This window comes from Enhydra lutris, unplaced genomic scaffold (genome assembly GCF_002288905.1).
Source record: "Enhydra lutris kenyoni isolate GAN:26980312 unplaced genomic scaffold, ASM228890v2 scaffoldscaffold32, whole genome shotgun sequence".
NCBI classification, from domain to species: Eukaryota; Metazoa; Chordata; class Mammalia; order Carnivora; family Mustelidae; genus Enhydra; species Enhydra lutris.
In genome coordinates, this window is record NW_019154116.1 from 8,301,689 (window position 1) to 8,314,289 (window position 12,601).

Sequence of the window (12,601 nt, forward strand, 5' to 3'; positions counted from 1 at the left end):
CGTCTGACAGACTTCCAGGCTCGCAAACAACCTGTCTCCCAAGATTATGGGTTTTCCTGAACATTCCCCTGCTGCTCCCTTGGCCTCATCGGCCGTCCCGCTTGTGAGCCTCAGGGGACCAGAAACATTTCTCAGAGTCCCATGTCTCCTCACAGAAGCTGCAGATGTTTTACGAGGTGTATAACACAAAAGCAACATTTTACAAAGTGATAGTTTGGTGAGAATTATAAAGCCTGCAAACTCAGGCAATGTTAGTGTGAGTGGAGTTGCTGGATTTTTGTTGCCTTCCAAATGGTTAGGACCAGTGCTGGGGCCAAGCTGGGGTGGAGGAGGGCTGAAGGTGGACATGGCCTGCTGTCCAGAGGGTGCGGGCCACGCCCTTGCCACCAAAGTGTGGTAGTGCAAAGGTCAGATCCATTGACCATCTGGGAAGAAGTTGTTTACTAAAAATGCTCATCTTCATTTATTTGTTAAGCATTGTTCTTAGAGCTGGGGACTCAGCAGTGACCATCACAGACCAGATTCCTGTCCTGCGATTTACGTTCTCATGATGGTGCTCATCATAAATAAGATTATTGGAACTACGCCAAACACACCTGACCCAACAGATCAGGCCCATGCTAGCAGTAACTCATGGCACCTTCTAGAGATACCATATATTGTAGAGGACTGAGATTCTTAAGTTCTTTCCCAAAGCCGTGTGACCATTTCCGGCTTCCTGCCGGTGGTCGTACTATGGAGGACGGAGAAAGGTGTTGCATAGAAGTGAACTTTGGAGTAACTCAAGTTTCTTCTCTTGGTACCAAATTTTAAAAAATTGTACTATGAACAATGGAGTTTTTTTTCTCACATTAGAATATGGGTAATATCCTTTTTCTTCTGGATGATCAGGATAATTCCTCCACCTATTTTTGTACCACGTGGGCTTGGGGTTCGGCCTTGGGGTTCATAGAGCTTCTTGGTGTCCCGGTCTCTTCGCTTGGCTGTTTGTCTGCTTCTGTTTGCTTCTGCCCTCCGCCCCTCCTCCCTCCTCACAGATGGTTGTCTCCTCCACTGTTTACAGTGGCGGTCATAAAATTGTATTTCCTAATGAGAGTGTTATGGGTGTAAACACCATTACTTGTACTTTTTTTCATTGTGAATTAAAATCATGCAAGTTCCTCACAAATGCAACTTTGTTTTAAAGAACAAGAACTGGACAGAAACATAGGGTAAAAAGCAGTTCCTTCAAAGTGTGTTTTCCCACCTACCTTGTCTTAATCAGGAGTCTCCAGAGAGACAGACCAATAGAGTCTGCGTATCTTTAGGTATCTGTGTATTTCTGTCTATATATCTCCATATGTTTTTAGCTAGAGACACACAAATAAGTGTATCTCTAGCTAGCTCTATGTATCTATAAAATAACTATGTGTAACTATGGAGACAGACATAATACACACATACATATTTTTTCTATTAAGGAGTTGGTTCATACAATTGTGGAGGGTTGGCAAATCCAAAATCAGCAGGGTGGGCTGGCAGGCAGCAGACGCAGGGAAGAGTTGTAGTTCAAGTCCAAAGGTGGTCCCCTGGCAGAATTCCTTCTTGCATAGGGGGGGTCTGTCTTTGTTCTATTCAGACCTTCAACTGATGGAATGAGGCCCATCCAAATCATGGAGAGCAATCTGCTTTACTCAGTATACTGATTTAAATGTTAGTCTCGTTAAAACAAAAAACAAAAAACAAAAAAAACCTTCACAGAAATATCTAGAATAATGTTTGACCAAGTATCTGGTACAACATAAAATTATGACACCTAAAATTAACCATCATGTACACTCTATTCCCATTCCTTTTACAGAGGATGTTAATACTTTGGTGTAATTCATCTAGATGTTTACTGTGCATTTTCTGGTTGTGTGTGTGTGTGTATGACCTTTCTTCCTCCTGCCTGCATCTCTTTCATCTATCAATACAGTAAATGATGTTAAAATCCTGATGTTAGAGCCTCCTTTCTTTGTGAGAGGCATGGGGTTTGGGTTTGTATATTTTCATTTTTTGATGTGCAGACCCTTACAGTTTTTAAGCAGGAACATCTCAACTCATTATTTTTGTTGTAATTGTGCCATTTCTATGGTGTGTAGCCTTCAAAATTAAGCTTGTGTTTTGAGGGACTTGATTTTCTAGCTGATATCGAAATAAAAGTTTCCCATTATAGGTAGTTTACTGAATTTTTCTTAATAATCATATTTTATTCTCATGGACACTTGGTAATTAAAAAAAAACAGTCTATATGTGGCTTAGGGACCATCTGAAAATGGGCTTCTGTCAGTTTAGCAAGTGGTTAATATTTATTTGCAGTTGTGACAAGTCTTGTTGTGGTTTGTCTCGGGAGACCATGGTTTGAGGGTGCCAATAGACCGCCAGAGAGTAGGGAATGAAGGTTATTGTTTTTAATAGTAATTAGTCAGTCAGCCTCTGTTGGGACACGAGAGGCATCCAGTACCATTTTATCCTGAGCTCTCAAATTAAAGTTTCTGTTTTTTCCCCGATCATCTTCATTTCCGACCTAAGGTTGTGCGGAGATTTCCAAGGTTGCTCTCAGTAGCGGTGTGCTGCACGTTTTGGGAAGTCTTACCTTAGGTGGTCAGAAGGGGCTGTGATTCCAGAACGGACCCTCCTAGTGGTTGTGGTAGCAAGGGATGGAGGTGAGCATGATAGGGAGAGAGCGTGGAACCAAAGTCAGGAGTCAGGAGCGCTGGGAGCATTGCTTTATTATCCGCTGATGGAAATTCCTCCTTTTAACCCAGGGTCCTTAAGTAAGGATTGGATGGCCAGATTGGCAAAGGTGGGTGCTCTTTGGGATGTTTTTGATGGACAGGTTTTCAGTGTGTGTTCTAGGCTTTCAGATTATTTCTTTCCTTTAGTCCAGAAATCCTACTTCTAAGAATGTCTCCTGAGACAATAAGGAATAAGATGCACAAAGCCTTAGTTCTAGGGGTTTTCATTATAGTTGTTACTCATAATAGGGAAAAAAATAGGAAATCGATCTCCCCATCCAAGAGTAGGGATGCATTAAATTATGATTCTGCCCTTCTAGAATAGAATGTTCCACATCTGGTGGAAATGTTAACACGCCAGTGTTTTGATTGATGTGAAAAGATGTTACTGATACGGTCCTCATGAAACATAGAGCAAGTAATCCTATTTGGGTATAGAAAAAATGTGCATGCATGCATGTGCGTATATCTGTGTGTTTGTGAGATTGTGTGTGTCTGGGTAATTTTTTGTCTTCTCTGTTTTCTTTTCTGTAATAAATATGAGCTTCTTGTGTCGTTATGTAAGAAGCAGGATGTTACACTGTGTCCAGCATGCCTTATTTATAAGTCAGGAAATTGTCGGACACTTGAGATAAACCTCCAGAATGAGATTCTGGTGCCTACCGAGTGGAGTCACAGGTTTTCCAGACCTCTTAGTGTCAGTGAGCAGACACGTTGGGTGGGAGAACGCAGATGTGGGTGGCAGTGAACTCTGGTTATCAGACACTGAAAGCCTGGGCTCACGCGTGCTCTCTTCTCTTTTAAATTAAGTTATTGTGAGCCATTTCACGCTATGGATGGAATGACGCACTTCAAAGAAGGCGTGAACTGGGGCATAGGAAATAGGCTTGACTATGGTCACAACATTATAGAGTCCCTTATGCTGCGGAACGGATGATAGTTTTAAAAAAATCTGTGGTTGTCTCTAAAACTAAAAATTCTAATATTTGTGATTCAGTGTTCTTTTGGGACAGCAACCAGAGCTTATTGAGATAAGTAGGTGGGATTGCCCGTGCCTCCTCCTTGTTCCATGAAAAATGGCATTCTTGTTGGAAAGCTGGCCCACGTAGAGCTGGGTCAAGGTGGAGTTGCTCTAAGCGCGAGTGTCCCCCGTGCGGTGGTGCGAGCGCCTGGCAGTGCTCAGTGTCACGTGATCCTTAGCTCTGGATGGCCACGTCTTGAATTTTAGTGTGTCACCGAATCCGTGTGTGTGAGGACCCTTAGATCATTTTCCTTTGTCGCCCACCGTTCAGTCAGCTCAGTGGCTCCAGCAAAATACCGGAAAGTGGATGGCCCATCAAACAGCAGAAATTTGTTTCTCCCCGTCCTGGAGCCTGTAATGTCTTTCTCCTCTGACACCAAATCCGTGTGGTTCTTCCATCCCAGTTCTCCAGTTCTCTGACACCAGTGGTCTCCAGCGATGCCAGGAATCCTGACCCTAACTCTCCAGTTAGTGCAGACCCACAGGTGTGGGGCTCCGTCCCGCCAGTCTTGACCCAGGGGTCACCCGCTGATCCAACAGGCTACAAATTTGGGGATTCCCACCCCACCCTGCCCTTGTGTTTGATGATTCACTAGAGTAACTCACAGAACTCGGGAAAGTGCTTCACTGGTGACTGTCACTGGTTTATAATCAAGTATACAAGCCGAGAACAGCCAAACGGAAGAAGTGCTCTGGGCGAGGTATGGGAAAAGGGTGCGGACCTTGTGTGCCCTTTCTGGGAGAACCCCCCCCCCCTCAGTACCAACCCAGAAGCCCCCCGAACCCCACTGTTCAGTGGTGTTTGTGAAGCTTTCATTAAGTGGGTACGATTTGCTCTGAGCCTTCAGTCATTGGCTGTTGGTGATTGAACTCCGTCTCCAGCCCTGCTCCCCTCTCTGGAGGTGAGGTTGGGGGTTGGTGCAGAGAAGCGGCAAGATCTGACCTCCTGCTTGCGTGGCGGTCGGTCTTTCTAGAGACTGGCCTCCGTCCTGATGCTCCCAGCACCCTGCCCCCCCACCATGTGCGTCGTCTCATGAGCATGTAAGAACTGCAGTTTCTAAGTGTTCAGAGCTGTGTGCCAGAAACTGGGGACAAAGACCAAATATTTATTTTTAATGATACCATCCCTCCCAACTGGTCTCCCCGTAACCAGACTGGTCTCGTACACTCCGTGTCCATCCCGCAGCTGGACTTGATGAGGGCACCTGACGACTGATCGCTCAAAACTCGGCCTGTCTCAGGGTTTGTGCTGTGGCCTCTGGGCTTCCAATGCCCCTTGACTTCCTCCTTCCAGCCCCCGGGCCTCCCAGGGGTGCCTCCCCCATGGCCCTCGCTCTGCCTCACCAACTGCCCATCTTCATCTACTGTCCCCTTCCCAGGGAGCCCCCGCTGCGCACTCTATTGGAGACTGAGCCACGTGTCCCCCGCACTCACAGCCTCTCTTCCCCTCGTCTCCTTTCTCACACGCTCTGTCGTCACTCTGGTGGCTCTCTAGTTTGCTCTGTCCTCCCGTTAGAAGGCGCACCGTACAGGGCAGGGATCTCGGTTTCCGGACGTTTCCAGGCATCGTGCCCTCTCTCGTGGGCAGCCCTCTGAGAACCCTGGAGAGTGAACAAGTGCCTGGCTTGTTAAACCGCCAACCGGAACCGGGCCCCGGGGTTCTCTGTGTCCCACCGCGGGGGGACAGTGTGTGCACGCGGGGTCTTTGGTGGTGATGCTCGGGCTCTGGCCCTCTGACCCGCTTCCCTCTTCACTTCTAGACTGGCCTTATTGTCGCCTGCTACCACGGCTTTGTGGATACTGTGGTGGTCTTAGCCGAGTGCCCCCACGTTGATGTCAACTGGCAGGACAGCGAGGGGAACACGGCCCTAATCACAGCCGCGCAGGCAGGTAAGACCCGGCTTTGCCTACCGGAGGCTGGGGGGCAGCTGCCAAGGGGCGGGGGGCAGGTGGGGGGCAGGGCTTTGCCCTTGAACTCAGCTCGTGAAATTAACGTAAGGACGGGAATTGATCAGCTCTTTATTCTACTGCTAGGCGGCACAGGAAATGGCTGGTCAGGACAGGGATGCGTTCTCCTTGTGCCTTGGGGACGATGCTGTTTGTGCAGAGCTCACTGTTGGGCACGTGTCGCCCTGATGACTCCCCAGCATCTTTGAAGGTGAAGCTGCCGCAGAAACCCAGGCTCGTCATCCCTTCCCCTAGAGCATCGCACCTACCCAGTGCTTGGAGATGGGGAGCGGAGAGATGCTGGTGACCTCCCGCCCTCGCTGGTGATAGTGACTAGAGCCCATAGACAGGTTGTAAGTGTTGGTTACTGGATCTGCTAGACATATTTACAAGGTAACCTTCCACTTACCCATGGGTGTAAAAAAAAGCCGGGAGCTGCTTGTCTGGAGTGTATCAGTGTAACGAGGCGGGATTGCACTGTTTGGGAGAGAGCGTCCCCCGAAGCGTCCTTCAGCCCAGGTTTGTCACCACAAGAAGTGGAACTTCTGCCGTCACTGCCGAGCACCTGGTGGCTGTCCTCCTCTAGAACTGTCCTCGGACTTTTTTGGAGACAAGCCTGTGCTCGTCCTTCTGGACCACACGTCTCTTGTCCTTGGGGTGTTAAGTGGGTTTGTCACTTGACCACCTCGGAAATTCTTGGCCTGCAAGATCAGTCGGTTTGATGAGTCAGGCTCTCAGCTGCAAAGACGCTGCTTCCCGCTGAGTCAGGAAGAAGAGGTGTTTGCTTACTGACGGAATGTAGGGCACCGTGCGATGGCGTGGGGAGCCGGGCCTTGGACTCCAGGCTGGGAAGCTGGAGAAGATGCCCCCAACTGCACCGCACATTGATTCTGGAGAGAGCGTGTTTGCTGCCACCAGCAGAGAGGGGCCTCTCTGTCCCACTGGGCATCACAAGCTCCTGGGTCAGAGCCGGCACGGGGGTGACTCTGACCCGGGGAGCCCAGCAAAGCAAGCATCTGGCAGCTTCACTCCCTGTAATGTCAACAGGGAGTGGTCTGTACAACTGCTTTTTAGTCAAGCTGGGGGAGGCGGGGGACCCTCCCGAATTAGGGGGGACTAGGCTGTGCCAACACGCATCTGCCTCATTGGGTCTTAGGGTGCAAAGCTTTGCCTCCGTCGGGGTACTCCAGGCTTCGAAAGCCGAGATCCATGATGTCCTGAAGTGCACGAGGGGAGAGGAAAGCCGGGGGCATTCAGTGATCCTGGGCTCCCCGTTCACCGCCTCCCACTGGCCCAGGAACTGGGGATGCCCACGTGAAGGGCAGCCCTGCCCTCCAGGAATTCCCCAGCGCCTGGGCCTCTGATGGAGCTCTGACGGAGGGGGTCCTGGGGCCGTGGGCATGAACGCCCCGGCTGGCCTGCTGGTTGAGGGCAGGGGTCATGGAAGGGGGGACCGCAGGGGCAGCCAAGTGCACGGGGCGAAGAGGGAGCTGGGCCCCTCTCGGGTCGTGTGGTGGGAGGCTTGCGTGTGACTTGGAGGGATGGTAGGCGGCTCCAAGAGGAGGCAGGGACCAGATCGTCAAGGGTTTAGATGCAACATGAGAGAATGCCTTTGAGTGCCGTGAGGCTGGGTGTGGGTGACAGCGGCTGGATAGCCCTTGGGGACCCAGGAGCTGTTTCCATGGCAGAGAGGAAGCAGGAACTGCTTGGCCAAGAAAGTGGTGTGATGTGGGGGGGCGACAGGAAGGTGATCTCTGGGCTGGCTTCTAGCGACTGGATGGGGCATGACGAATTCCCAAGGGACGTATGCACAGTGATCGTGGAGGAGTGCCGGCTCCGTTTGGCGCTCAGGGCTTCGAGACGTGGGGCGTCTAAGAGGCCTCGGTGGCAGGTGGGGGGTGTGGAGCTCCAGGCTCCCATGTCCGCTGGGGTGCAGAGCAGAGGGCTCGGGGGCCGCTGGAGAGCGGGGCCTGTGGCATGGGCTAGACATAAACACCAGGAGAATGTGCAGGAAACGAGGTTTCCTTTCTTACGGATTTGCCAGAACTCTGTGTGCCTTAAGGGTGTTGGCTGTGGTTTAATGCCCACGAGAGAACCTTCTGAAATCTTGCCTATTTGAAATAATAGGATTAGTGACTTGTCCTTTGCCTTATCCCCCCATTGAGTGTTTCAGGGGAAGCCCGAGTCCAGCCTCCTTTTGTATCTTTGTTGAGGCCCTGATATTTGCCAAAACTTGGAAATATCTCTCACCTCATCCTTGGTATTGAAAATAACGCTGCCTCCCCTCCGGCCCCAGTGGTCGTGTCTCAGCTCCTTCTCTCTGCATTTGTTCTGACTTACATTCGGTGTATTTTTAGGAAATCTCAGTTCATCTCTGTGAAACACTGTCTGCCTTGTTTTGTTCGTTCTTCCTGAGACTCCCTCTGAGACCCAGAGTAAGTCGCCCGGTCCTCACGCCGCACCGTCTCTCTCATTTCCCCCATCCCTTTACTCTAAGATCTGGGCAGATTCTGCACATGATATCATTAACGTGTTTCTGTGCCACTCAGCAGATTACCTTTACTTTATTCTTCTCAAGCATCCCTGGGGTCAGTGTGTTCAGGTTTATGAAACAAAAGTCCCACATACTGGGGGTATTGTACAACAGAAATCTGTTTCTCATGGTTCTGAAGGCTGGGAGTCCAAGGTCAAGGTGCCATGCAGGGCATTTGGTTCCTGGTAAGAGTCCTCCTCCCATGCACGGGGCCCCTCCTTGCTGCGTCCTCCCGTGGTGGAGAGAGAGAGAGTGTGTGAGGTCTCTGGTGTCTCCTTTGATAAGGACGCCTGTCCTCTTGAGCCAGGGCTCCTGGACCCTAGTGATCATCTTTAGCCTTTGTCACCTCCCCAAAGGCCCTGTGTCCAGACACAGTCAGGGCTCAACAGAGGAACTGGCGGGGATCCAGAGGTTCATTCCTAACACTCATCCTTCCTCAGGGGCTGTGATTTTCTGGAATTGATGTACTTTAAGTCACAGCTGACATAGCTCCTCTCGGGGTCAGAGAAAGGCCCCGCAGAGGGAGAAGCAGCAGGTGCCTTCTGGGCCCAGGACCCTGGGGCCAGCGGTGCAGAGGGAGAAGCTCGGGGCTGAGGGCAGCCCAGCAGCTTCTCCTATCCCTGCTCGGTCCCTGTGGTTGCGTGGGAGACTGTAGCGTGGTCAGACCATTAGGATCACCGTGGCTGGCATGTGTGTCATTCTCTGGGTCCCACACGTCGGGGTGTTGCAGGGACGTGTCCGGGCTGTGACCCCGGCTGGGTCGTGTGGGACGGTGGCTGCTCCGGTCACTTTCTCTGCTTGGCACTGCTGCTGCTGGTCTGTTAAGTTATTATAAAATGTAATACACAATGTTCTGAAGAAAACCACACAGCAGTCGGAGTTAGACACAGAAAGCCGGTCAAGTTCAGGGTGAAAATCACTTAGCTCCTCGGCCCCAGGGCCTTCCGGTTCTGTTGTCTGGTGGTGACAGTTGTGAATTTGATGGGTACAGGGAGTCTCTCCCCTCTTCAAAATATGTGTGTTATTATCATGTATTTTCTTTTCTTGTTTTTAACTTCTCTTTCTCCTGGGGTCCAGATCCTTAGCTTGGTTGCTGATTGGCTCAAGCCGTGGCTGCGTCTGGCTAGGTCCCGGGCGCACCCTTTTCCCTGGCAGTCGCCCGCTCCCTGCACCTGGGCTCTGACCCCTGGGACGCCCACCCCAGGCCTGCTGTAGAACTGAATTGTTAAGGGGAGATGGGTGGGGAGGAGTAAGGTGTTTTGTTTTTGTTTTTGTTTTTTTTTTGCTATGTTGAAGAAATCTGATTAAAAAGCACTTCAAAGCTTCAATGGGAGGAAGTGATTTTTTCCCTAATTTGTTCCTTTTCTTTTTTTTTAAGAGTTTATTTATTTGACAGAGAGAGAGATCACAAGTAGGCAGAGACGCAGGCGGAGAGAGAGGAAGGGAAGCAGGTTTCCCCGCTGAGCAGATAGCCCGGTGTGGGGCTCGATCCCAGGACCCTGGGATCATGACCCGAGCAGGAGGCAGAGGCTTTAACCCACTGAGCCACCCAGGCGCCCCTAATTTGTTTCTGAAGGTGGTGACAGGACCTCCCAGGGCTGGTCCCTCATTGTGAGCACCAGCATCAGCTGGGGGTGGCTAATCTGTGTTTTGATGCAGATTTGGTTCAAACAGGGATTGTCTAACTCTGCCTGCCGCCCCGTTCCCCCCTCCCCCAGTTTCAGATTGAATGGGTCTAGGGAGGGGCCTGGGAACGCGCATCTCTACAAGCTCCGGCCCATGCCCCCAGCGATGCCCATGCCGCTGGTCTGGGGACCCCGCTTTGAGAAGTGGAGCCTGGGAGGCTCTCATACCAGTGGGGTAGCTGGGGACGGCTCTTCGTGGGTACCCAAGGCTGGGGAAGTCGCGCAGCCCTTGAGATGTCCGTGGGACACGGAGCCATCAGGAAAGTGAGAAGGAAGACTCGCCAAGGATCTGTTCGCGCTGCTCCCCGCTGTGGAGGAAAGAGGCTGTTTGGGCTATAGCTGAGAGATGGTCGTGTCCCATTTTTTAAAAAGGATTTTGTTTATTTGACAGGGAGAGACATAGCGAGGGAGGGAACATAAGCAGAGGGCGTGGGAGAGGGAGAACCAGGCTCTCCACTGAGTGAGCTGGGAGCCCGATGCAGGGCTCGATCCCAGGACCCTAGGATCATGACCTGAGCCAAAGGTAGACGCCCAGCGACTGAGCCACCAGGAGCCCAGGTTGTGTCCCATTTTAATCCAACTCCATAACCAGTTTTATTTACCGAATGGCTTCTAAATTCCAAAAAGCTGTCTTGGGGATGTGCGCTCACGGTAAGAAAAAGCGCCGCAGAAGTAATTCTTTTGAGAAAAAGGTCGCGGTCTCCTCTCCCACATTCTCCATCTCACAAACTGCCCCCACCCCCGCCACCGACACTCCCAGACCTCTCTCCCTGTCAGACACACACGTGTGCACCTGTGCTTTTTATTTACCCGCACGTGGGTAGTTCTGTAAAGATTTTGACCTTAGGAGATCTGTTCACACCCCCGGGGGACGGAAGACTTACCCTGTTCTTCCTGCGGCACGTTCCGGGGTGTGCTTGTGTGCTCGCGGCCGCGTCCCCTATGTCCCATAGCGGCGAGGCGGTTTGGTAAACCGTGACTCATCCGTTCTGTGCAAAATTCTCTTTGAAAACAAATATTTACCGCGCGGTTACTTCCTATCCGAGGGCACCGCGGTGAGCCGAAGCCCACGGATTCCAGCCTCCCCAACGTGGAGAGCGGTGCATTCCGGGTTTCCGAATTAGCCTGTTAGGGATGGTGCTGTCGCGAAGTCATTTGTGTCTGGGGGTGCCAGACACCCCCAGACACCTGAGTGTCCTTAGTCCTTAGTGTCAGGTCTCTTAGTGCACCTGAGACTCTAAGCCCGCAGCCAGTGGGGCGGGTGCTGGGCAGGGAGGCAGGGGTGAGTACCCCCATCTCTCCCTGTGCCCCAGCCCCTACTGAGCCGCACCAGAGACCCGAGGGCCGAGAATGGGCAGGGGCTGTGTGTCGAGGCCCACCTCGGGGCCTGAGAACAAGGGAGGAGAAGGAAAGAGAAGCGGTGCACAGAGAGGTTCTTAGCACTCCGTTGCTGCATCAAAGGACGTGCATGTTTACGTAGCCACTGCCAAGGGGCCTTTAGCAAATCCCATACCCATTTAACTTCCCACCAGTTCCCAAGGGTATTCTTGCCAACCCTGGAAAAGACCGATTTGAGTGTTTGCCAATCCCTGAGTGATGGTTTGCTGTTGCGTTTCCCCGATTGTCACTGGAGCCAGGATCTGCGTTTCCGGTGCAGTCACTGAACACCCAGAGAAACGGGGCTGCGGCAATGAAGAAACTGCCTTCTTTTGCAACGGGGGTCACTTCAGTTAGTGGCCCCCTAGAGCCCTATGAGGGCCAGCCTCTCAGAAGGGCTGGTGACCTTTCCCTCCTGATGACGAGACCCTGCAGCTCGGCTCCAGGAGGCAGGAGCAGACCCCGTCTCTGTGTCCTGTTCTTTGGGGGCAGGAAGACGTTTCCAGAAGCCTCCAGCAGAGTTTTGCTTGTATCTCACTGCCAAGGGCTGTGTCACACGCCCCGTGCCAAAACACGTCTCTGGCAAGGGTGACAGAATGACCCCGAATGACTTGGTCTATCGACGCTGGTCCCGGCAGGATCTGTGTGGTTCAGGAAAACTCTAGAGCAGCCGTATGTTTATGTCACTTGGTACTGTAATCTCTCTGAGCGCCCAGAAGTTGGGGTCCTGGCTCTCTACGGCACTCACTCAGCATTTTTTTTTTTTTTTTAAGATTTAACTTATTTATTTGACAGAGGTCACAAGTAGGCAGAGAGGCAGGCAGAGAGAGAGGGGGAAGCAGGCTCCCTCATAAGCAGAGAGACCAATGCGGGGCTTGATCCCAGGACCTCGAGATCATGATCTGAGCCGAAGGCAGAGGCTCAACCCACTGAGCCACCCAGGTGCCCCTCACTCAGCATTTGGGAGCGCACATGAGGGCACGAATGCCTTGATCGGCCTGGTGGGTGTTCTCGAAAAAGTCTAGCCTCTTCAGACACTTGATGCATGCATAATAAACGTCCAGCTGAATCTGTATTAGGCTGTTACGATGGAGAGAATGTAGGAATATACATCCTCCGATAGCCCCTGCGGCTCATTTAGCCCGCAGTTTCAGCTTCGGCCCCACCTTCCCCAACACGAGAAAAATACACGGTAAGATAACCACGGAAACGAAAGGCTCAGGGACGGAGTTCTGTGTTTACTTCTCCGCGTCCTTCCTCTTTAGCAGAGCGGCGGGAG

The 12,601-nt window shown here is 51.6% G+C and overlaps 1 protein-coding gene across 1 annotated transcript in view; it reads left to right on the top strand.

Moving 5' to 3' along the window:
* LOC111153469 (ankyrin repeat domain 33B) overlaps window positions 1–12,601 on the top strand; it is a 70,964-nt gene that overhangs the window by 37,973 nt on the left and 20,390 nt on the right. Inside the window, exon 2 of the mRNA XM_022512494.1 lies at window positions 5,541–5,670. Coding sequence (XP_022368202.1) covers window positions 5,541–5,670 — 130 coding nt within the window. The remainder of the gene's footprint in view (window positions 1–5,540; window positions 5,671–12,601) is intronic.